Source organism: Musca vetustissima, unplaced genomic scaffold (assembly GCF_032173495.1).
Source record: "Musca vetustissima isolate MV318-11 ecotype Yass unplaced genomic scaffold, APGP_CSIRO_Mvet_v1 utg2742, whole genome shotgun sequence".
Lineage (NCBI taxonomy): Eukaryota > Metazoa > Arthropoda > Insecta > Diptera > Muscidae > Musca > Musca vetustissima.
The window spans coordinates 163,586-190,898 of record NW_026880872.1 but is presented as its reverse complement, the minus strand read 5'-3'; the positions used below and the strand labels follow the sequence as shown (position 1 = coordinate 190,898).

At 34.7% G+C, this 27,313-nt stretch overlaps 2 protein-coding genes across 2 annotated transcripts; one reads left to right on the top strand and one right to left on the bottom strand.

Annotated features, from left to right (window-relative positions):
• Positions 1-1,578: 1,578 nt before the first annotated feature.
• Positions 1,579-6,284, top strand: LOC133326778 (uncharacterized). The gene is made up of 5 exons (XM_061535386.1): positions 1,579-3,858; positions 5,342-5,451; positions 5,527-5,708; positions 5,780-6,020; positions 6,101-6,284. Exons 1-5 carry the CDS (start codon positions 1,579-1,581, stop codon positions 6,240-6,242), a joined length of 2,955 nt encoding a protein of 984 aa, XP_061391370.1. The 3' UTR covers positions 6,243-6,284.
• Positions 6,285-15,460: 9,176 nt separating this feature from the next.
• LOC133326763 (cysteine dioxygenase type 1) lies at positions 15,461-16,251 on the bottom strand. Its single transcript, XM_061535372.1, has 2 exons — positions 15,699-16,251; positions 15,461-15,633 (listed from the first exon to the last, which is right to left on the bottom strand). Exons 1-2 carry the CDS (start codon positions 16,231-16,233, stop codon positions 15,461-15,463), a joined length of 708 nt encoding a protein of 235 aa, XP_061391356.1. The 5' UTR covers positions 16,234-16,251.
• Positions 16,252-27,313: the final 11,062 nt, after the last annotated feature.

Genomic DNA, 27,313 nt, shown 5'->3' with positions numbered 1-27,313 from the left:
CCTATTATATTTATCAAGCCTAGATAAATTAGGAAGATGGGACCCATTGGTCAACTCCTTTTAGTACCTCCCCCACAAATGGTCAAAATTTCCAATATTTTTAAATCCAATCCAATAAAAATTGAATGTCTGATTTGAAACCAAACCTTGCACAACCTATTATCTTTGCCAACCCTAGATAAAGTTTAAAGATGGCACCCATTGGTCCACGCCTTCTGGTAGCTTCCCCAGAAAATGGTAAAAATTTTCAATATTTCTAAATCCAATATCAGGCGAATGGAATGTCCGATATGAACGAAACTTTGCACAACCCATTATCTTTACTATGTCTAGATTAAGTCCAAAGATGGGAGCCAGCAGGTCAATCCTTCCGGTACCTTCCTCACCAATGGTCAATATTTTAAAAAATGTCATCAACATTAAATCCGAAACCTATTTGATAAAAACCTATTTCTTATATAAAGCTAATAATAAAATTTGTGTCTAATTCCGAAGACCTCCGCAAACCATAGGCTGGGGGTAATTATTATTATTATTATATTATTTCCAGAATCAACCCGGCGTGAATTTTGAACAGAATATTTTTTAAGAGACCAAGATTTTGTATTATTCAAATGTAGGCATTTTTAACCCCTCTTCAGTTCGACTTTAACTATCCCTCTTCTGGTATATTATTCATATTTTCTTATTTATTTATAGTTTTTTTATATCTATAATAATTTGAACCATTTTCCCTCTCTTTCCAGCTACTTCCATACGATCAACAGCAAGCAACAATCGAACATTATTAGTTCAGCAGCAGCCCTCGTCCATATAACCCCCAGAATCGTTGCCTGTGAAAAGATCTAAGCTTATCAGAAGATTATCAAAAAAAGAAGTCCCACAGAAGTGCGACGAGATACCGAACAAAAAGTAGTATCTCAAATTTGCTGACGAGAGAGAATATCGAAAGCAAACCCTCCCTCCTCCAATCCCAGAAGAAAAGGACAAGGAAAACATTGAGAGAAAGAAAAAAGACAAAGAGATAGAGGCTCGCTTTATTTAAAAAAATAAATATTTTCCTTATCAAAGGAATAAAAAAATCTATGCTCAATTTTTTTCAAAGAAAAAGAAAAGCCAATCAACGATCGATTGAACAAACGTCTCAAAGAAGAAAGACTTCAAGAAACAAGGAAAGTGTGAAAATAAGGACAAATCAAGAAGTAGAAGAGGAAATCGAAAACCAATCAAAGTACAATAATTTAATTGGATATCCAGAATCCCAGAAACAAAAAAACTTCAATCTAAAAAAATTATCTACAAAACAAAAAAAAACCTTTTTGCTGAAACTTATTGTGTTCAATTAGAGAGAAAAACTACAAAAACAACAACAACAACACCTTCGTACTTTTTTATAAACCAAAAAAAAAATTAAGAAAGAAAAACAATTAATAATAAACAAATTATTACAAAAACAACAACAAATCCAAGCCACCACAAGTAGTTCCGTACACCAAACCCCACCACTTTCCTGCCCTTCAGCACCACCACACCCTCTGTGCTGCCCACATGGCTACGGATTATAAAACCTCAACAAAAATGCTTAACCACACTACTACAAATGCTGATGCAGCAGCCACCACAGATGTGGATGCCACATCGAAAATGGGGGACATAACCATCACCACCACCACCCCCCTCATAACTAAGACCAGCCTACCTCCCGCCGCCAATTGTACAACGAACAACAGCGGCAGCACCACCAACAACAACAACAATAAAACCCGTCTCAATGGCAGCATCTATCAGCCATTGTCGACGGCCACACCGCTCAGTTCGAAAACCGAGGACACGATCTCGGCCAAAACCACCACCCCGCTAAATAAATCCATCAAACATGACCTCTTCCCGGAGGTGACCTTCTGTAATCTCTCCAGCGAGGATTTGACGGAACGCAACACCTCCTCACGCCTGCTCAAGAACAGCGTCATCAACATAAGCGATACGAATGGTGGTGCCCTGAACGGCTCCTCCCTGGCCAATGGCAACAATGTCAAGAAGCGGAAACGTTTGATATCGAATGAATCGGGAGATTCCATAGAGTCGGGTTTGAGTGAGAAAAAGAAACCTGAAATGCCCGATGGTGGTTACGGCTGGGTGGTGGTTTTCGCCTCCTTGGTCGTATCCCTAATCGCCGATGGCCTGTCATTCTCCTTTGGCCTGATCAATACCGAACTTTTGGATTATTTCGGTGAAAGTCCCTCGAAGACTGCCTGGATCAGTTCCCTATTCTTCTCGGTGCCGCTGCTAATGGGACCCATCTGGTCGAATTTGGTGGATAAATATGGCTGCCGTAAAATGACCATCATTGGTGGTCTAGTATCGGCCATTGGCTTTGGCCTCTCGTCCATTTGCAATTCCGTCGAAATGCTCATGGTCACCTTTGGCATCATTTCCGGCCTGGGCCTTGGCATAGGCTATGTGACGGCCGTAGTTTCCATCGCCTTTTGGTTCGACAAGAAAAGGACATTTGCCACCGGCATCGGTGCCTCGGGCACCGGTATCGGTACCTTCCTCTATGCCCCGCTGACACAATTGCTGATAGACAACTACGGCTGGAGAGGTGCTACCCTGATATTGGCCGGCACCATGCTGAACGCCTGTGTCTGTGGTGCCCTGATGCGCGATCCCGACTGGTTGATTGAGGAAAACCGCCTGGAGAGTCGTTCCCAAAGTGTGACGACATTTTCAAATTCCAGTGTGTGTCTGGAGGAAATCAAGAAGCTATTGGACACGGGTGCGACCAAGGAATATGTTCTCGATACTTTGGTAACGAAAAACAACACGGAGGCAAATCAACAAATCGATGATCCCCATGAGGGTCACATGAAAAAATATCGCAGTGAGCTATTCCTACCCACCTTCCTCGGGTCACAAGACCTCGATTTAGACCTGTACGAAGTGAAAAGTATGAGTCGCCGTTCATTACGTCACAAGGAAGGGGCTGAGGCTCCATCTCGGGAAAATCTCCTGAGCATGTCATCAGCCGGCAATCCCTATATGAACACCACGGCAGCTGTGATTGGTTCCCCCGACGACACCATGATGGGTGGCATACCCTCAGAGGTTGCGGAAAATGCCAAGCGACACATCCTCGCCTCCATTGAAACCCTTTCACCCTCCGAGAAACGTTCCTCCAATGATATACCTCGCACACCCATGAACACCTCCCTGGCTTCGTTGCGCTCATCCACCGATGAGGGCTACCTCACGCAAAAATATTCCCGTGAACACAACAATCACTCGGTCGATCACTATGCCATATCCCGCTACTCGCTCAACGAGAACATTTTCTTTGCTGCCAAAAACATTTCCGCCTCCTACAAGGATCTACGGGTCAATGGGTATCGTCACAATTCCGTTGATATTCTCAATCCCGAGGTGCATTCATATTTTAGCTGTGCTAAAGATGAAGGTAATGCTGCTGCAGCGGCCCTCATAGAGGCCAATCTACGTAAACACAATGAGCTGTCCGGAATCGGTGGTGGTCCGGCCATCATACAAATTCCTGAAAATGAAACATTACTCTCCGGTGGAGAACAACAGCAAACGAATAAAACTCTGCTGAAAAGGACGCGCACGGATAGTATCACCGGAATGCGACGCTTATCGAAGTCACGCAAGCCAACTTATCGTTCAAATTTGCGACGCAACATTTCGATACGAAATTCGAATTTCCTCAAGGATATGCGTGTCCATCGGACATCGATAAATTATCGAGGTGCTATGCTGAATACACATCGTTATCGGTTGAGAGCTTCATCGTGTCCGAATATCTATCGGAATTCAATGACCACCATTGCCAAGGAAGATGAAGATGTAAGTGGAGATTTTTATAAAAAAGTATATCAATTTAAAAACATTTTTTTAATTAAGAAACCAGTAAGGAAAGTAGTAAAGTCGGACTGGGCCCTTCACCACTTTGGTTATATTCTACATATGTATCCTAGCAGACGGCGCATTTTTGTTATATATTTATATCTGAACCGATTTCAGGGTAACTTGCCAGAGACTAATTTATATTATTTCAGTACGTTGTGTCAATCGGTCTAGCTATGGTACAGTACATAAAATCGGACGAGAATATATATATGGGAGCTATATCTAAATCTGAACCGATTTTCACGAAACTTTGCACACATCATTCTAGACTTAATTCAGTACGCTATGCCAAAATTCGTACAAATCAAAAGATTTCCAGGGCCTTTGGTTCATCATTTACCTAAAATCGGGCGAAACTATATATGGGGGCTATATATTAATCTGAACCGATTTTCATGAAACTTAACACACATCATTTTAGACCTCATCCATTACGCTGTGCCAAATTTCGCGCAAATCGAAACATATATAGGGTCTTTGGTGCACCAATTACCTTAAATCGGATGAACATATATAGGGGAGCTATATCTAAATCTGAATAGATTTTCACGAAACTTAACACACATCATTCTAGACCTTATTCAGTCCGCTATGCCAAATTTCGTGCAAATCAAAAGATTTCCAGGGCCTTTGGTTCATCATTTATCTAAAATCGGGCGAAACTATATATGGGAGCTATATCTAAATCTGAACTGATTTTCATGAAACTTTGCACACATCATTCAAAACTTAATTCTGTACGCTATGCCAAAATTCGTGCAAATCAAAAGATTTCCAGGGCCTTTGGTTCATCATTTACCTAAAATCGGGCGAAACTATATATGGGAGCTATATCTTAATCTGAACCGATTTTCATGAAACTTACCACACATTGTTATGGACGCAGTTCAGTACGCTGTGCCAAATTTCGTGAAAATCGAATGATATATAGGGACTTTGGTACACCATTTACGTTAAATCGGACACCATTACGTTAAATATGGGAGCTATATCTAAATCTGAACTGATCTTCACGAAACTTAGCACACATCATTCTAGACCTCATTCATTACACTATGCCAAATTTCGTGCAAATAGAAATATATATGGGGACTTTGGTACACTATTTACCTTAAATCGGACAAAAATATATATGGGAGCTACATCTAAATCTGAACCGATTTTTCCCAATTTCAATAGGGTTCGTCCTTGGGCCAAACAAATGAGCTTCGCCAAATTTCATCCAATTCGGATCACAAATGCGGCCTGTACTTTGTTTAAAATTTAATCTACAAAAAACGAGGGTTTAAAAATATTTTTTAAATCCAAATTCTTCAAAAAAATATTATTTAAAAAATCCACGCCTTGTGAATTGTTGAAAATATATTTAAAATTTTAAGATTATTTTCTTTTCTCACTCTCTTATTTTTCTCTTTTCCAGACATGGTATGACAATCTCATCGATACAATGAAATCGGTTTTCGATTTCTCCCTATTTAAGGATATTAAATTTACGTTATTTAATTTATCAACATTATTCCTATTTATTTGGTAAGTATTGGAATTTTCCTAACGAATATTTGAAAAAAAAATTAATTATTTTGTTCTTTTTTTCAAAAATTCCAGGTTTATTATACCCTATCTTTATTTACCGGAATTTATGAGAAAATATGACTACGATGCCAATGATAGTGCCCGTTTAATATCCGCCATTGGTGTGGCCCAGACAATCGGCATGATCGGTTTGGGCTACATTGGTGATTGTTCCTGGATGAATGTCAATGTTTGCTATTCCGGTTGTATGCTGAGTAGGTTTAAAAAAAATTCTTTTAATTTCAAATATTTTTAATAAAATTGTTGCTTTTTTTCTATTCAACAGTATGTGGCCTTTCGGTGGTATTGATGCCGCTGGTGGTAACCAGTTATAATCTTCTGCTAACCCTGTGCATCATTTTCGGTTTCACCTTTGCCAGCTCATTTTCATTTACGCCTAGTATTTTGGTTAGTATAGTTGATCTAGACGATTTCACCTGTGCCTATGGTCTGGTACTGTTGGTGCAGGGTGTTGGCATGATTGCCGGTCCGCCAATAGCTGGTGCTATTTTTGAGGCAACCTTAAGGTGGGTAGTTGAATATTTTTTTAATTTTATTAATTAATTTTTATTTTTAATTTTTGTTTTCTTTTTTGCGAATTTTACAGATGGGATGACACATTTTATTTTGCTGGCGTTTTTATAGCCTTGTCAGGTATTTCCTCATATCTGATCGAATTCTGTGAAAAGAAAGTCAAAGAAAGTGATAGCGATGTTTCTGAATTGAAGAAAATTAACCTCATACATTAATAAGTTTGTAAGCGAAAAAAACAAAAAACACAAAAACAAAAATCACAAAGAAAAAAACTAAACTAAAAAATCTAAAACTAAACAAAATTTAAACACCTTATATAAAAAATAATAATAATAAAATTAAAACAACAGCATAAAAACAAATTAATTATAAAAACAAACAAAAAACTAATGTCGATTATTATTCAAAAAGAAAATAGCAAAGCAAAAACTTTATATAGTTAGTTATTAGCAAAAAAATGGAAATCCTCCTCCCTCACACACACACACACACACACACATTTCATACTATTACACACTCTCCCCTTCATACACATTTAAATTTAGAAAAATAAAATAGTAAACCAATCAATTAATTCACAAAAAAAGTTAAGTAGTTCTTAGAAAATTATCTTTATAACTTGGCATATTGTCATCATAGATTAAAAAAATAACTAAGCGGAAATTTGATTTCGATAAATTTTTGATAAAAAAATGATAATACCAATCAATTTTCTGCCAAAAAGATGGCCACAAACTATAAATACATTTTTTTTAATCTCCATTTTTTTATCGTCAGTTTATCGAAATCGAATTTTGCGCAGAATTTTTCAATGAGTGATAATATGAAAATATTAGATACTATACATAGATTTATAAAAAAAATTCCTTATAAAAAAAGAAAAGAAAAAAAAAAATACACACACACTTACAGTTAAGGAAGAGCATAGCTAAAATACAAAAATCAGACCCAGTTACAACAAATAATAATTGCAGAAATGTATTTAAAAAAAATAATAATTATAATATTCAAGAAATTAAAAAGAAAATATTTTTTCAAGAATTTACATGGTGTGGATTTTTTAAAACATATATATATATATATATTTTTTTTTTTTTGAGAATACGCAAGGCATGGATTCTTAAAAAATATATTTTTTTAATATTCTGCAAATGACAAGGATTAAAAAAAATCTTAAGATCTACACATGGCGTGGATTTTTTAAAAACTATTTTTTGAAGGAATCACAAAGCGTGGATTAAAAAAATATATATTTTTTTAATCACAATGCGAGTATTTTTTAAAAAAACATATTTTCCAGATCTACACAAGGCGTGAATAATATAAAAAAGTAGTAAAAAACATTTAAAAAAATCCATGCCTTGTGCGGGTTAAAAAAAACAATGTTTTTTTTAACCCGCAATGGATTTTTTTAAATGTTTTTTTTTAATTCTACACTATTTTTGGGATATTTACAGGCCGTCAATTTTATTTTTTTCAAGTCATGTAGTTTTCAAATATATTTTTTAAGAATCCATTTAAAAAAAAAACAGTGAGCAGAGTAGTATAGTCGGACGAGGCCGGCCATACGATACCCTACACAACTACCAGGGAACTCTAACATTCTGCGGATTTTTATTCCGAACCTGGGCAATATTTCGTAATAGTTGCTCCTTCTTGCCTGATTAGAGGTCACCATTTCCTTACACTGACATTTTTTTCGAATATAACTAATATTCAGTACAGTCCTTCTAATTACTTCGGAATATAAATGCGGCCTCAAAAAAAAAAAAAAAAAAAAACACACACACACACAAACACAAAAAATTAGTAAATGAAAGGTGTTGTTATTGACCATAGCTGGAACCTCATGGACCATTTCAAAACGATCACCGTTATATTTCCGCCCAGCAATGTGATAATGGTTTACTAAATAATTAATCCTGAAATTATTTACGTGTAACTCCAACATCTGAGTACATACGACCAAATATTTGGTATCAATATAAAGGTCAAACACTCCTCTTGGATACACTATCCATTTCTCGAGTCTATGTTCATCAGGGACAAATATATACGCCATGGAATATACATTTTGTGATTTTTTCACACAAAAGTCAGGGTCTATTTGAAACAGGCACGCTTACTCTTTAGCCCGATTCCGTTCTCAATGTACGATTTCGCGATGTTCGAGCCATAATTGAGGCCTCTGAAGCGACCAGAAAAACGGACAAAAAAAAACGGATTTAAGTTAAATTCATCCCCTAAATATTAACGGATCTTTACCAAAAACAATAGGGGTCTTCATTGGCCAGAATCTATCCTACATGCAAAATTTCGTCCATAACTGTGACCTGTATCGTGTTTACAAATTATAATGGACGGACGAACGGACACTCATGTATAGATCGACTCAGCTAGTCGAGATATGACGATCGGTATACTTAAAGGTGGGTCTAGGACCAATATTTCGCGGCGTTACAAACTCTTGGGGCTGCACAAAGCTATAATACCCTGACAACATAGTTGTGTAGGGTATAAAAAAATAGGAAGAATTGTTTTTTTAGAGAATTATATGCCCGGCCAATTTTCAAATAAAGAATAAAAATAAATTTTGTAACGAATACTAATTGTTTTAATTATTATTCGATTTATTATTTTAATATACAAAAATACAAATTTTTCAAACAAAAAATACAGTATCTCCCTGGATTTTTTTTTTTGAGGATATTTATATCTCATTATGTATTAATTCTATTAATTATATGTATGTAATTATACAATTTTTTTACATCAAAATCCTTTCAAATTTGTCACATTTATATTTACCTCGAATATATCTAAAAACAATTTCGAAATATTTCCAGGAACTGGGTTATTTATAAAACTTGAATATTTTTTATATTTTTTTTTTCATATTTGCATTCTTGTTTTGAATTTAAAAAAGGAACAATTCTATATACAATAGTATTATAACATATATATATATATATATATAACATATATATTTTTCCCCAATAAAATATTAAAAATAAAAATCTGGAAATCCACATAATTCACCCATATATCCCACTCTAGCTGCTGCTCTTCCCCTCCACCACCCCTTATTATTAAGTAGTGAACAAAACTTATTATTATTTTTTTTTTAGTTTTTAAATTTATTAAACAAAATTTTTTTGTCGGAAAATAAGTTTTTCTTTTTGAAATTTATTATCTTATATATATACACACATATATTCTCTCCTATATATATACATACATTGTACAGTATATTATAATTAATTAATTACAATTAATTCTATATAAATACATATATCTTATGATAAGTTAAAATAGTCTAATTTTTATTATTAAATTCTATATATTTCTTTTAGGTTTAAAAAATGAAATCTTAATAACTAAGTTTTAAAATAAATCTTTATTATTTCTTTAGGCAAAAAAATAAAAATAAATAAACTTTAATTTAAAAAAAATAAGTAAACATTTAATTACAAAAAAATGAAAAAAAATTAAATACTTTTAATTATTTAGGTTAAGTTATTTAGTTATTGTTGTTTCGATTCTTAAATAAAAAACAAAATATTTGAATAAAAAAAAAACACAAAAATACAATGCTTAAAAACCAATTAAATGTTTTTTATTTAGACGAACTGAAGGCAGTCTTTATAGACAAGCTGAAGAGGACATCTTCACAGGGAAGCTAAAAACGGAATCTTTTTAGGATAAAGACATGCTTATGGACGAACTGAAGGTAGCTTTTCTTGTCAAGTGAATGGGGTTTTTCATAGACAATCCAAAGGGAGACTTTATAGACGAAAGCCGAATGGAATCCTTATATGTGAGATCTGAAGGGAGTCTTTATAGACGAACTGAAGAGGTACTTCTGCTAGGAATCTTTACAGACGAGTTTTAGGTTACTTTACAGACTGCCAGGAGAGGTATTTAAAACTGAAGGGCGTCATTATAGACTAGCTGATGTGTCCTGATGACATGACCTGCAATCCTCTATAGATTTCCAAAGAGGAGATTAAGAACAACTGTGTGGTTGTAGTCATAATAAAACACAATCTCGACAATAGCGACATCTATACACGATTTTTTGACACTATGAGCTATGACTATGACACCTAGATGGCGACATGCGATTTAAATTCTAACGGTTCCTTTCGCAGTTCTATTTTTTATACCCTCCACCACTGTGGTATTATGTCTTTGTCCGATTAAATATTAAGTGTACACCAAATATCTTTTGATTTGCCCGAAATATGTCATAGCGAACTAAATTAAGTCTATAGTGATGTGTGTTAAGTTTCGAGAAAATCGGTTAAGATTTAGATATATCTCCCATATATATTTTCGTCCGATTTTAGGAAAATGGCGCACCAAAGTCCTTATATATCTTTCATATATACGAAATTTGACATAACGTACTGAATTGAGTCTAGCGTGATGTGTGCTAAGTTTCGTGAAAATCGGTTAAGATTTAGATATAGCTCCTATATATATTTTCGTCCGATTTAAGGTAAATGGTGTATCAAAGACCCTATATATCTTTCGATTTGCACGAAATTTGGCATAGAGTAATGAATTAAGTCTAGAATGATGTGTGATAAGTTTCGGGAAAATCGGTTAAGATTTAGATATAGCTCCCATATATATTTTCGTCCGATATTAGGAAAATAGCGCAACAAAATACCTATATATTCTCGATTTGCACGAAATTTGGCATAGCGTACTGAATTAAGTCTATAGTGATGTGTGTTAAGTTTCGTGAAAATCGGTTAAGATTTAGATATAGCTCCCATATATATTTTCGTCCGATTTAATGTAAATGATGCACCAAAATCCCTACATATCTATCGATTTGCACCAATTTTCGCACAGCTTATGGAATTAGGATTAGAATGGTGTGTGTCAAGTTTCGAGAAAATCAGTTCAGATTTAAATATAGCTCCCCCATATATATTCCAAAATTCTTTCACACCTTTGACATAATGCAAATTTTCACTTATATAACACAAGTTTATGTATGTATTGTCAATATGGAATAAAACTTTGGTCTTTCCTCGAACCATGAGTGCAAAATTTATGAAAATCGGTTGAGTAGTCGCTGAGATATTTGCATGTTTGCATTGAACGATGTTCCCGGAATATTCTTAATGTTCGGCGCCTAAAAGTATGCTATTATTTTTATTACAAACCAGCAGCAACAGCCACGATCAAAGAAAAATTGCCATTTTTAAACATTCATTTTTAAGTGGTTTTCCATTTTCAAGTAATAGGCGCCCAGCACCGAACAGTAGACATATTTCGGAACATGGTTCAATTCAAATGCAAATAACTCAGCAACTACTTAACCGATTTTCAAAATGTTTGCACCAATGGCTCGAGGGAATTCCAAAGTTTTATTCCATATTGGCAATCTGTACTAATGAAGGAATAAAGATAGTGACTGACTGACTTAATGATTCATCAACGCCCAGACGAAACGGCTGGAGCTAGAATCTTGAAATTTGGGGCGAGGTTCACTTTTGGTCCAAAAGGGTCAGATAAGGCTGGGTTTTTGGAAATTTTTACCAAAACAGCACGAAAAGTATTAAATAGCACTAAATGTGGTACCATTCTGTATTTGGCGAACCGGTGGAGCTAGAACTCCTAAATTTGAAATGAGGGCCACCGATGGAGTGTAGAATAGATGTAGCTAAGGATTTTTTCTTTTTTGGAAATTCGAACTGTAGGTATCCGAAAAGTACGAAAAAAGGTACTAAATTTGGTATAAGTTCGTAGCACGTGAATGGGTGGAGCTAAAAACTTGAAATTTGGAATGCGAATTATGTTTGAGAAAAAGGGTCGATATAAGAAGGTGGTTTTGAAAGTGTCTACTCATGTATACGAAAAGTACTAAAGTGGTACTAAAATTTGGTACAATTTGAATTTAGAGAAATGGATGGACCTGGAAACCTGAAATCTGAAAGTAACATTACCGTCGGAGTGTAAGATTGTGGTACTTTGTGGTACTTTTATAAATAAGTTTACTTATGTGTACGAAAAGTATTAAATCGTACAATAATTGGTACAATTTGGATTTGGGTGAACCGATGTGGACGGAACACTGAAATTTGAAAGTTATATTACTGTTGGAGAGTATGATTGGGCTATTAATATGGTTGTGGAAATTCATACTTATGGGTACTAAATTGTACTAAATTTGGTACTATTTGAATTTTTGGGAGAAGTGATAGAGCTGGGATACTGAAATTTGGAGTTAGGGAATTGAATTTTGGGTAAACGAATAGACTTGGAATCATGTTGGCGTATATGATTGGGGTATGGATGATTGGGGTATGGTTAAAAAATTAACTAAGATGGTCAAAAAGAAAGCTTCCGGATGATGAGCTGGGCACCACAGTGATTCCGGCCAAGTCTACACAGGAAGATTACTGCGGCTCCAAAGAACGGAGTTTGGGAGACCCTGTTGCCCAACGAATGCAAAACTGATACCGATTGGTGTAGTGTGTCGGCACATGCCGACAATAAGGTACAGAGGCAGGCCGCAACTGAATCAATGTCCGACGATTGAGAATCTAACGATACCCCGACAATGGCGAACGACTCAAATGTCGGAACTGCACAAGAAGCATCTGATGCGAATCACTATGAACGTGCTGTATCATACATATGGAAATTCGAAAGAACCTATCCGCACGCTTTTTATCGAGAGCTTCAGATGGAGAGGATCTTCTTCCCGAAACAAATAGAAAGCCTCTAAGGAGATTTCGGAAACGATCAGAATAGTATAGTCGTCGAAGCCCAATGTCTCTGGCAAAGGTGTGGAACTTATTTCTGATCCCGAACCTAACCCGTGTCAAAAGACAATGCAAAATACCGTTGAGTACACCCCGAAACCAGCTGACATACATAAAGCCCGATTCTATGCCAATTAGCAAAGGTGTAGTGGTTGGTAGCAAGGTACTTAGTCGGAACAGTATTTTGAAGTGTTTTGTGTGAGTACCTGCCTACTGGTCTACCTCACAGTGGCTGAGCCACGGGCGGATATGCGCCCACCAGCGCACCAGCACTGAAGTGCTGTACCAATCGGAGAGCATGCAGAAGGCATACTCCCCTTGGTGAGGGTAGAAACCACAACCCTCACAAATCTCCCCAGAGGGCCACACCAACTGTCTGGCTGGATCAACAGATCCAGGGGCACCTGACACCCGCGGTACGGAAAACCTCCGCTCAGGCTCGAGACCGAAGCCTCTCCTAGTTCAGCACAAATCCAGGCTGGTATCCCAAAACAAAATAAACAACGGCAGCAAAAAACCGCAAGTGACAAGGAAGTACTTGCCACAGGCAGTGGCGACGTTGAACAAATACACACAACACAAACAATTAACATGCTGTCCTCACGGACAGATGTCACACACAAACAATCAACGAAACTGCCCTCACGGACACCCATCCATCGGAACAGGAAGATGGTCAAGTTAGCCAAGGAACAGTCGTCTTCTGGAGAAACGAGTATTGCCCCACAGTACAAATCTCGGAAGAGCATTTGCTCATCCGAAGGTCCACAAAATGACGATGACTTCGCGTCTGACTGACCCATCAACTACGTATGCGGCCCCCGCATTCGACAGCCCTATCCGTTCAAAGGTGTATAAAGCCATGTCTGAGTTTGGCATTCCTGCAAAATTAATTCGGCTATGCAGGATAACTTTAACAGGCACAAGATCAGCAGTTAAAGTCGGAAAGGACCTCTCGTAGCCTTTTATTACCGAACGAGGATTCAAACAAGGTGATAGTGACCTTGTGACCTTTTTAACCTCCTGCTGGAAAAGGCCATACGAGAGGCAAAAGTGAACAGAAATGACACTCTGTACACCAAACAACACATGTTACTCGCCTACACCGATGACATCGACATAATGTGTCGAACATTGAGAGCGGTAACATCCACCTTTGAACAAATTGAGAAAGAGTCTGCCAAAAAGGGTCTGGCAGTAAACGGCGAGAAGACCAAGCTGATGGTATCAACGCGCCAGACGTCCAGTAGACTCGGACGAACTGTGGAACTTGAGAACTACAGCTTCGAGGTAGTCAAAGATTTTATATACCTTGGTACCACCATAAACAAAACGAATGTCATCAGTTTTGAAATTCGGAGAAGTATTGTGATGGCCAACCGATGCTACTATTGTCTGAGCAAACAACTCAAAAGCAAGGCCACCTCCCGCCAGACCAAACACACACTCTACAAGACGCTGACACTACCCGTGCTGTTATACGGATCTCAAGTATGGATACTTACGCAAGCAGATGAGGCAGCTCTTGGAGTGTTTGAGAGAAAAAGTCTCCGAAAGATCTATGGGCCGATCTGCGTTGACGTCAGCTATTCTCGGACATCGACATTTTTAGACGTATTGAGCTGCAGCGACTACGTTGGCTAGGTCATGTTGTGAGAATGGATGAAGATGCCCCCCCCAGCCCAGAGGGCATAAAAAAGTGAGCCAGCTGATGGTTCGTGCAGAAGGGGACGGCCAAGAATACGTTGGAAAGATCAAGTTAAAGAAAATATCGTCAAAAATGGTCTTTCAAATTGGAAAAACTGCGCAAAAGACCGACGCGCCTGTAAATCTTTTCAAAGCTCGGCTTATGGAACGTATGTTCTGTCACAAGCCAGCTAAGTAAGTAAGCTCGAAAGGTAGGTTAATTTGAATTATGCCCATCAAAAGATGGCGCTGATGATGGGTTTTTAATAAAACAGCATACCTCATTCAATTTGGCTATAACTTTTTTCGTATCGCTGGTAGTCAACTGAAAATGGTATCATATGAAAGCTGTAATCGTATATTTTCTTGTGAAATAAATAAAAATTCATAATTAATTGAATATAAATATTATATCGAAGTTTCACGATTAGGTTTGTAAAGTATGCAATATTACATTGTATGGAAGGTACTGGAATGAGTAGAACGATGGGTCCCACCTTCGAACTTGATTTACGGTACGGAAGAAATATTAATTTGGATAAAATCAGTTACTCCTTCGAGAGTAATTGTGCGCTCCAGCCAACAAGCCAGACGGAAGCTATAGGATGTAGGGTACAGATACTTTTTTAATTATAATTTTAATTTATCCCTATTTTAACCGATATAAACCAATTTATTAATTTTTTTATTACTACTACTTATATATATTTGTTTGTTATAAAATTTATGAAATGCAAAATTTTCCTTATAAATAGAATAATATATATTTATATGTATATATTTAACAACTACAACTACTAACTAATTAAAAACAAAATGTACAAACTATATAAGTCTTCTTGTGTCCTATAGATGTCCTCTTTCTTTTTTGTATAAGGATGTGTGTATGTATATTTTTGTTACAGGGAAAAAAACTTTACAAAATTTTATATTTAATTCCAAAAAACCCCAAAAAAGTGAGGTTAGTGTTCAACTTTCTGGCCATATTTACTCCAGAAGGTGATATTACATTTCAGACGTTTGCCGGTGGTCTTTTCGAACATGGAACAGGTATCGAAGGGTGGACAGTACAAATGCAGAGATACGGCCGTGTCCGAATGGCTGGGATTTTCAACGCGATGTAGGCCCAAGTTGTCTAGAGAGAGATAATTGATGATTAATAGAGTTAGTGGTTAAGGGGAATGGCATTTTTTCTCTTACCATTAATATAGGCCACATCATTCAGCCCCATCGTCCTCTGTCCAATCACCTGCAGCGCATCATGATATTCAAATTCTCCATCCTCCGGTATGGCATCCAAATGATCCTCAGCCGTGGTATTCTCCGGCCATGTATACCTGGTCTCTGTCAATTCACCCTTTAACATTTTCATAAAACAATGTGAATCGGAATGATCGTGTATTGTCGAGCCATGACCTTCACCCCAACATAAAATCATTAAATTGAATTTTCCATTACCGGCATCCACCAGATTCCGCGTATACTTATAACGATCGAATTTGGCAAATTTCTTCCATTCCTTGGGATTGGATTTGTACGACAACATAATGTGATTGACCATTTCAATGTTGACATAATTCGTGGCGAATTCTTGATGCAGGGCAGCAATCAGATCGTTGAGGGTCTCTATCACTGGGCCATATTTCAATGGCTTTTCAATGCCTCGAAAATGGCGGGTGACCTCACGTAGGTATTTCTCCTGATCCATTTCGGTATCGATTTTGGACAAAGCCATTTTGAAACTTTGATGAACCTGGAAAACAACAAAAAGCCGAACAACAATATTAATAAAATTGACCAGGGTTATATGATCATAAATTTAATTTTTTTGAGAGTAGGAAGAGAGGAGAGACTAATCTTTGTCATCTCTTGCAGAATACAAAATAAAATCTCATTTCATAAAGAAACACTGATAAGCTTCCTGCCGCTCACGACCCGGAGATTTTTTCTTTTGAAAATTTCTTCTCAGTCAGTAACTTTTTTCATTTTTTTGTTAATTGACGTGCAAAAGATTATCAGCACAAGGCATTATCTTAGTGTGTGTGCAACACACACAAGAACCATCATCTCAATATGTGTGTGTGCAAAAAATTCGACCAACAACATCCCATATTTACCAATGTCCGCTATGTACGTCAGTATTTTTTAATTTGTCAAGGTGCCTAATTTTTACGATTCCGACATTTCATGGACCTCACATTTACCTATTGATCTAATTTCGAAAATTTCATTTCGAAAAATAAATCAGCAATGGAAATTTTTTCGTCTTCTTCAGCTGTTGCTGGAGAAATCTATGACAACAGCCACCTCTAATGCCCCACAGCCCAGCCATTGATAAGGAAATTCAAGAATGTAGCTTACAACGATTTCCAGCGTGTCTGGAATTTTCGCGAGATAAAGAAAAGCGAAAATTATAGAGTTTTGGAGATTTCAAAATCAGCTAAAAAATGTTCGGATTTCAAACCTGGAAAAAATTTGAGAATTAATAATTCTTAAAAATTTTTTTCCCAGAACTTTTCGCACTTCTATAGAGTCCCTTTCAACCTCTTCGGACGTCTGTCGGAGCTCTTCATCCTTTTGGGACCTCTATTGAGCTTCTAGTAACCTGTTAATACTACCATAAAGTTTCTATATAACTTGTTCCGACAAAACATAGAACTCTTTCCAAACTTTTTGGACCTTTGTAGAGATCTTCATGCCTATGAGTCATCTACAGATGTTCGTTATAACTTGTCCGATTCTAAAATATACTCATTTTGCAGCTTATTTGTTGGGCCTTACACAACCTTTCGCATCACTATAGTATTCCTCATATCTGGATCTGAATTTTTTAGAATTCCAATAACTTATTTCCACCACTTTAGATGGTTTTTGTCTCTGTTCAGATTCGTATGACGATTCTCTATAATTCTACTTATAGCCATTTCGGTCCTCTTTATGGTTTGTGGTAACCTGTTAGGACCACTATAGATTTTGTCATAACTTTTCGCACTTCTAAAGAGTTCCTTCCAACCTCTTCGGAGCTCTTCATCCTTTTGGGACCTCTATTGAGCTTCTAGTAAACTGTTAGGACTACTATATAACTTGTTCGGATGTCTGTAGAGCTCCTCACATTCAATTCCGATCTCATATGTATGTATGTAGAGATCTCCATACATATGAAACATCTACAAATTTTCTTTCCTATCCTCTACTCTACGAAGCTTCTCAAAATATGTGTGTCCAGATACCTATGACCAGTATAGATCATTTTATAACCTCCATAGGGCTTCTATAACCTGTTAGGATACATATAGAATAAATAGGAACATATAGAAAATTAGGACACCTAAAGACATACTTAAAGCTCTTTTCAACCTCTTCGAATCTCTGTAGAGACCTTTTTGAACTACTATATAACTTGTTCGGACCTCTAAAGAGCTCCTCATATTAAATTTCGATAAACATAGAACACCTTCCAAACTCTTCGGACCTATTTTTCGGATCTCTATATGGCTTCTTGTCACCACTGCTTGTTAGGACCACTATGAAGCTTCTCTTATTCAATTCTGTTTTTCTATTTTTCTTTAAAGAATCGAAACCTAGAAAAAAATATTCTTCAGATATACTTATACGCTCCTTCTAACCTCTTTCTATGTGCAATTCAATTACATCTACTAAAAAATGTATTTTTTAAAACATCCATGCTGTTATAGCTGCTAGAAAAATTTGAATATTCTTTAAAAAAATCCATGCCTAGAAAGCTGCTAGAAAAATATTCTTTAAAAACTCAACGCCTAGGAAGTTTCTAAAAAAATATTCTTTACAAAATCCACGCCTTGAAGGCTGCTCCTAAAAAAAGTATTTTAAAAATCCACGACTAAAGGATAGCTACTAAAAATATTCTTCAAAAAAATGCACGCCTAAAGGATAGCTCCTAAAATAGTCTTTTAAAAATCCACGTCTAAAGGAAGCTGCTAAAATGTTCTTTTAAAAATCCACGCCTAAAGGAAGCTGCTAAATTGTTCTTTAAAAATCCACGCCAAAAGGATAGCTCCTAAAAACAGTCATTAAAAAATCCACGCCAAAAGGATAGCTCCTAAAAACAGTCATTAAAAAATCCACGCCTAAAGGATAGCTCCTAAAACAGTCTTTAAAAAATCCACGCCTAAAGGATAGCTCCTAAAAACAGTCTTTAAAAAATCCACGCCTAAAGGATAGCTCCTAAAACAGTCTTTAAAAAATCCACACCTAAAGGATAGCTTCTAAAAATAGTCTTTAAAAATCCACGCCTAAAGGATAGCTTCTAAAAATAGTCTTTAAAAAATCCACACCTAAAGGATAGCTGCTAATATGTTCTTTATAAATCCTCGCCTAAAGGATAGCTTCTAAAAATAGTCTTTAAAAATCCACGCCTAAAGGATAGCTTCTAAAAATAGTCTTTAAAAAATCCACACCTAAAGGATAGCTGCTAATATGTTCTTTATAAATCCTCGCCTAAAGGATAGCTTCTAAAAATAGTCTTTAAAAATCCACGCCTAAAGGATAGCTCCTAAAAACAGTCTTTAAAAAATCCACGCCTAAAGGATAGCTCCTAAAAATATTCTTTAAAAAATCCACGCCTAAAGAATACCTCCTAAAAATATTCTTTAAAAAATCCACGCCTAAAGAATACCTCCTAAAAATATTCTTTAAAAAATCCACGCCTAAAGAATACCTTCTAAAAATATTATTTAAAAAATCCACGCCTAAAGGATAACTCCTAAAAATATTCATTAAAAAATCCACGCCTAAAGGATAGCTCCTAAAGGATAACTCCTAAAAATATTCATTAAAAAATCCACGCCTAAAGGATAGCTCCTAAAGGATAACTCCTAAAAATATTCATTAAAAAATCCACGCCTATAGGATAACTCCTAAAAATATTCTTCAAAAAAACTACGCCTAAAGGATAGCTCCTAAAAATATTCTTTAAAAAAATCACGTCTTTAAAAAATCCAAAAGCTCTTGAAGATATTCTTTCAAAAATCCACTCATAGAAGGCTGTTCCTAAAAATATTCTTTGAAAAATCCACGCCAAAAGAATACCTCCTAAAAATATTCTTTAAAAAATCCACGCCTAAAGGATAGCCCTTAAAAATATTCTTAAAAACACTCTGAAAAAATATTTTTGAAAAAATCTTATATTTCTTTAAAAAATTGACTGCGGGATGGCTGCCCGAAAAAATGCACTTTAAAAAATCCAAGTTGCCGAAAAAAAACTTTTAAAAAATCTAAGTTTTCGAAAATATTTTTTAAACGCCCATATCCAAAAATTTCGAAAAATTATTGTTTTTAAAAAATCATCGCATATATAGTTTCCCGAAAAAATATATATCTTAAGATTTACATTTAAATTTTTATTTATTTTTTTTTTTTCTTTGGAACTATTTTATAACCTGGAGATTATGTAAAAATATTTTCTTTCTTTCTTCATCAATAAGAATCACGAATATTATTTTTAAAAAATATAATTTGAAATTATTGATTGATTGTCAGATTAACTGATTATTTGTGAAAGTTCAATGAAATATTATGTTTTTTGTTGTTGTTTACATTTTTTTTCTTGTAAAAATAACTCACTTTTTTATATTAACAGAAATACAAATTATTAAAAAATTATATATTTATTAAATATTTAACCGAACGTAGCGTAACGGTTGGTTGTAATCTTCACGAGCTGATGTTTAACTGAATATTGATTTCAAATCCAGAGATTAAAGTAGGACTTAGCTTCTAGAGTCTATAAAATACGATTCTTTTGTTTTTGTAATATATATACATACAATGATTTTTCTATTTTTTTTTTTGCTTATTTTCGAAAAAAAAATATTTTACAGAGAATTGTTATTGTATTTTTTAAATCATTTTCAAAATAAAAAAAATAAAATAATTTCGCAAAACAAATAGATTTGATGCTGCTGCTGGTTATGATGATGGTGGCAACATACAAATTATCAGTTCACACTTGAGCAATACATAAGGTTCTATATACACACATAGAAAATAGATTGGGAGATTGGGAGAATTACTTGTGAACAGATTTTTTTACCAACAACAAAATTGGGTCTACATTTCATAGAAATTATGTGTTTTTTGGAAAGCCTCACATGCCATGACGTTGGATGTTGTTTTTTTTTTCATTTTTTGGAAATCGAACTTATCATCAGTCTTAAAAAGACCTTCAAAATTAACACACCCATTTTTGTTTGAGATTATAGGATTGCGATACGCAATTTGTATTATTATTTATTTTTTTCTAAAACATTTTGAGGAAAATTGTATTTTTTTTCAATTATATTTTCCAAATCTATGTTTAAAATCTCTGGATGTAGGAAGCATATAAGTAATCTTTGTACTTCCCTTTAAATGAAATACTTTATCAGCTCGTGATGTTTGTTGATTTTTTTCTGTTTCTAATTTTCCTATCTATAGTTCCGTGGCTAGGGTTCAGAGATAACTACTATTGTAGTTAGGTTAGAACACATGTCGATCTTTTCTACAATCGATGCAGTTCGAACTACTGAAGAAACATTGGCATTAATTTACATAATCTGGTATTTTTTATATGTCAAAATAGTTCCTTAAGAAACTTTTTCCAAAAAATCCTCTCCAACATAGGTGCTCGATAAATATATAAATATTCCCTAAAAATTACACTCCTAAAGGATTGTGTCCAAAAATATTCTTCAAAAAAAATCCACAGCTAAATGATAGCTCCTAAAAATATTCTTTAAAAGATCGCCACCTAAAGGATAGCTGCTAAAAATATTCTTTAAAAAAAATTAACCTCTAGAAGGCTGCTCGAAAAAATATTCTTTAAAAGATCCATGCCTAAAGGATAGCTCTTAAAAATATACTTCAAAAAATATTCTTTAAAAGATACATGCCTGGAAGGGAGCTCAAAAAATATTCTTTAAAAGATCCATGCCTAAAGGATTGCTCCTAAAAATATACTTTAAAAAATCCACGCCTAAAGGATAGCTGCTAAAAATATTCTTTAAAAAATCCACGCCTAAAGGATAGCTGCTAAAAATATTCTTTAAAAAATCCACGCCTAAAGGATAGCTGCTAAAAATATTCTTTAAAAAATCCACGCCTGGAAGCTGCTCGAAAAAATCCACGCCTAAAGGATAGCTGCTAAAAATATTCTTTAAAAAATCCACGCCTAAAGGATAGCTTCTAAAAATATTCTTCAAAAAAATCCACAGCTAAAGGATAGCTGCTAAAAATATTCTTTAAAAAATTAACCTTTAGAAGGCTGCTCGAAAAAATATTCTTTAAAAGATCCATGCCTAAAGGATAGCTCCTAAAAATATACTTCAAACAAATCCACGCCTGGAAGGGAGCTCAAAAAATATTCTTTAATGGATCCATGCCTAAAGAATAGCTGCTACAAATATTCTTTAAAAAATCCACGCCTAAAGGATAGCTGCTAAAAATATTCTTTAAAAAATCCACGCCTGGAAGCTGCTCGAAAAAATCCACGCCTAAAGGATAGCTGCTTAAAATATTCTTTAAAAAATCCACGCCTGGAAGCTGCTCGAAAAAATCCACGCCTAAAGGATAGCTGCTAAAAATATTCTTTAAAAAATCCACGCCTAAAGGATAGCTGCTAAAAATATTCTTTAAAAAATCCACGCCTGGAAGGCTGCTCGAAAAAATCCACGCCTAAAGGATAGCTGCTAAAAATATTCTTTAAAAAATCCACGCCTGGAAGGCTGCTCGAAAAAATCCACGCCTAAAGGATAGCTGCTAAAAATATTCTTTAAAAAATCCACGCCTAAAGGATAGCTGCTAAAAATATTCTTTAAAAAATCCACGCCTAAAGGATAGCTGCTAAAAATATTCTTTAAAAAATCCACGCCTAAATGATAGCTGCTAAAAATATTCTTTAAAAAATCCACGCCTAAAGGATAGCTGCTAAAAATATTCTTTAAAAAATGCACGCCTAAAGGATAGCTGCTAAAAATATTCTTTAAAAAATGCACGCCTAAAGGATAGCTGCTAAAAATATTCTTTAAAAAATCCACGCCTAAAGGATAGCTGCTAAAAATATTCTTTAAAAAATCCACGCCTAAAGGATAGCTGCTAAAAATATTCTTTAAAAAATCCACGCCTAAAGGATAGCTGCTAAAAATATTCTTTAAAAAATGCACGCCTAAAGGATAGCTGCTAAAAATATTCTTTAAAAAATGCACGCCTAAAGGATAGCTGCTAAAAATATTCTTTAAAAAATGCACGCCTAAAGGATAGCTGCTAAAAATATTCTTTAAAAAATGCACGCCTAAAGGATAGCTGCTAAAAATATTCTTTAAAAAATCCACGCCTAAAGGATAGCTGCTAAAAATATTCTTTAAAAAATCCACGCCTAAAGGATTGCTCCTAAAAATATACTTCAAAAAAATTCACGCCTGGAAGGGAGCTCAAAAAATATTCTTTAATAGATCCATGCCTAAAGAATAGCTGCTAAAAATATTCTTTAAAAAATACATGCCTAAAAGGCTGCTCGAAAAAATCCACGCATAGAAGGCTGCTCGGACTGCTCCTCAGAAAAAAATTCTTTAAAAAATCCAGGCCGAGAAGGCTGCTCGAAAAAAAAAATCATTGAAAAATCCTAGAAGGCTGCTCGGACAGCTCCTAAAAATAAATATCACAGAAGGCTGCTCGAAATTTTTTTTTAATTAAAAAATCCAGGCCTAGAAAGCTGCTCCAGAAAAATTTCTTTAAAAAATCGGGGCCTAGAGGCTGCTCGAGAAAATTTTCTTTAAAAAATCGAGGCCTTGAGGCTGCTCGAGAAAATTTTCTTTAAAAAATCCAGGCCTAGAAGACTGCTCGACGCCTAAATCCACGCATAGAAGGTTGCTCCAAAAAAAAAATAAATCCACGCCTTGAAGGCTGCTCGAAAAAAAATCTTTAAAAAATCCAAGCCTAGAAGGCTGCCCGGATAGCTCCCAAAAATGAATATCCTAGAAGACTGCTCGAAAAATTTGTCTTTAAAAAATCCACGCCTAGAATGCTGCTCGAAAAAAATTCTTTCAAAAATCCACGCCTATAAGGCTGCTCGGATAGCTCCTAAAAATAAATATCATAGAAGGTTGCTGGAAAAAATATTCTTTAATAAAAAATGCAGGCCTATATAACTGTTCGAAAAATTATTCTTTCAAAAATTCAGGCCTAAATAACTACTCGAATAAAATATTATTTTAAAAATCCAGGCCACTTTTATAAAACTACTCTAAATTCTTTAAAAATTTACGCCCGGATGACTTTTCGAAAAAATATTTTTGCATATATAACTGCTCGAAAAAATTGTTCTTTTAAAATCCAGGCCTAAATAGCTTTTCCAAAAAATATTCCTTAAAAATCAAGGCCTAGAAGAGTGTTCCAAAAAATTTCAAAAAATTCTTTAAAAAATATTCATTAAATAATCCACTCCTAATATTTTTCAAATTTTTGTGATAGCTGACAATTTAAATTCCTTAACGTAATTCACAAAAAACATCAACAAATTAATTACTGGCTTCACTTACCATTTTGATGAATTTGTTTTTTTTCTGCTTTCGGTTTTGAAAATTACACTTTTCCGGATTGAAGTTTTCAAGTTTGCTGGCAATGTAAAACTGCTGCTTTTTTGCACTAGTTTTTTTTAACAAATTTCAAATTTGTTTCGTTTTTGTTTTGCTATTCGAAATTCAGCGCGTCTATGTAAATAGTTGGAATCCACGAGTAAAAAAAAATAATAGTAACAACAACTGTAATACCAGCAACTATGTAGGTGCGAGCAGAGCACGTTCAAAAACTTAAATTATTTAACAACAACAAAAATAACAATAGCAACAACAATGGCCAGCAATGCTCCTCTCCAAACACACACACAAAATATGACTTTGTTTTGGTTGTTGTCGTCTTTCCCTCTTTCTTTTTCTTTAAACCTGACTTCTTTGCTTCAGGTCGTCTTGTGGTGGATAGTTGGATGGATGGTACGCTCCTCTCGAAGTCTTTCACCAATTTGTGGAATTTCTGAAATGCGTTTCGGTTTTTGTCTCATTATGCGGTTTTGAGACTTTTTTCGAATTTCACTCAAAACCAAACATCACTTTTTTTGTTTTTGGCCACAATCCACACATCACTCGAGTGGTTGGTTGATGGTTTAGTTCACTCATTGTGTTCGCCCAACCAGGTTAGATGGAGTGTGGTGTGAGTGTGTGTGACATGTTTGTTGCCGGCCATCTGATGTCTTTCGTTTTTTGGCTACCTGTAAAAGAAAATGATTGTAATTTACATAGATTTACATATCGACAGATAAATCAGAAAACTATGTTAGGGATGCCAGTGGGTCAGAAATGCGATTGATGGAATTTTCTCGATTTTCTTTTTAAATTAAAAGACATGAAAAGAAAATATTAAAAATGTATATTTTGTACGAATTAACCTGAAATAGATTTGTTAAATTATATTTTCAGAACACTTTTAAAAAATCCTTTTTTATTTTTTGATTTTTTTTTTTTTTTAAAAAATTTTTTTTTTCCAAGTAACCAATTTTTTTATTAAATGTGTACGAAATTCCTATAATGTATATTCCTATTTTTTCTTATGAATGCAACATAGATTTCGTTAATTACTAACTTTAGTTGCAGCTACATGATTAAGTCTCACGCCTTACTAAGTCATTACAGATAATTGTCAACGTTGATTGTTCGAATATATAATAATTGTGATTACTCTACAATCGATTATTAGACAACTCAAGCTTGAAAAAACACGCCTTTGAAACAACTTTAATAAATGGTTTTTTTAAAAAATCCACGTTTAGAAGGCTGCTCGAAAAAATATTATTTAAAAAATCAAATCCTAGAAGTCTTCTCGAAAAAATATTCTTTAAAAAATCAAATCCTAGAAGTCTTCTCGAAAAAAAATATTTAAACAATCCACGCCTAGAAGGCTGCTTGAAGAAATATTCTTTAAAAAATCCTATCCTAGAAGACTGCTCGAAAAAATATTCTTTAAAAAATCTAAGCCTTAAAGGGGGCTCGGAAAAATATTCTTTAAAAAATCCACGCCTAAAAGACTTCTCGAAAAAAATATTCCTTAAAAAAATCCACGCCTAAAAGACTTCTCGAAAAAAATATTTAGACAATCCACGCCTAGAAGACTACTCGAAAAAATATTATTTAAAATCAACGCCTAAAGAACAGCTCCTGAAAGTATTATTAAAGAATCCGAGCCTAAAGAATAGCTCCTAAAAATATTCTTTACAAAATACACGTCTGGAAGACTGCTCGAAAAAATATTCTTTAGAAATCCTCGCCTAACGAATAGCTCCTAAAAATATTCTTCAAAAATCTAAAATAAAGGTAAGCTCCTGAAAATGTTTGTTTTTTAATCCGCGCCTGGAAGACTGCGCAAAAAACATCCTTTAAAAATCCTACCCCTAACAAATTGCTCCAAAAAACAATCGCTAAAAATCCCCAGCCCAATTCTGCTCTGAAACAATATTCATTAAAAATCCACTCTATTTTACAGAATAAGAATATTTTTTAGAGCAGCTTTTAGGCGTCAATTTTTTTCAAGAGCCTACCAAGGCGTAGATCTTTTAAAGAATATTTTTTCAAGAGCCTACCAAGGCGTATATCTTTTAAAAAATATTTTTTCAAGAACCTACCAAGGCGTAGATATTTTAAAGAATATTTTTTCAAGAACCTACCAAGGCGTAGATCTTTTAAAGAATATTTTTTTCAAAAGCCTACCAAGGCGTAGATTTTTTAAGGAATACTTTTCCAAGAGCCTACCAAGGCGTAGATCTTTTAAAGAATATTTTTTTAAGAACCTACCAAGGCGTAGATCTTTTAAAGAATATTTTTTCAAGAGCCCACCAAGGCGTAGATTTTTTAAAGAATATTTTTTTTTTCAAAAGTCTATCAAGGCGTAGATCTTTTAAATAATATTTTTTCAAGAGCCTACCAAGGCGTAGATCTTTTAAAGAATATTTTTTCAAGAGCCTACCAAGGCGTAGATCTTTTAAAGAATATTTTTTCAAGAGCCTACCAAGGCGTAGATCTTTTAAAGAATATTTTTTCAATTGGAATTGGGAAAAATCCGTTCAGATTTAGATGTAGCTCCCATATAGATTTTCATCCGATTTAATGTAAATGGTTTACCAAAGTCCCTATTTATCATTCGATTTGCACGAAATTTGGCACAGCATACTGAATTAGGTCTAGAATGATGTGTGTTAAGTTTCCTGAAAATCGGTTCAGATTTAGATATAGCTTTAGATATAGCTCCCATATATATTTTCGTCCGATTTTAGGTAAATGGTGTACCAAAGTCCCTATATATCCGTCGATTTGCACGAAATTCAACATAACGTACTGAATTAAGCTTAGAACGATGTGTGCTAAATTTCCTAAAAATAGGTTCAAATGGTTAAACCAAATTTTGCATAACGTAATGAATTATGTCTAGAATGATGTGTGTTAAGTTTTCTGAAAATCGGTCCAAATTTAGATATAGCTCCCATATATATTTTCATCCGATTTAATGTAAATGGTGTACCAAAGTCCCTATATATCTTTCGATTTGCACGAAATTTGGCACAGCGTACTGAATTAAAATCGTACTGTACTAAATATCGGTTCAGATTTAGATGTAGCTCCCATATATATTTTCGACCGATTTAATGTAAATGGTTTACCAAAGTCCCTATTTATATTTCAATTTACACGAAATTTGGAACAACATACTGAATTAGGTCTAGAATGATGTGTGTTAAGTTTCCTGAAAATCGGTCCAGA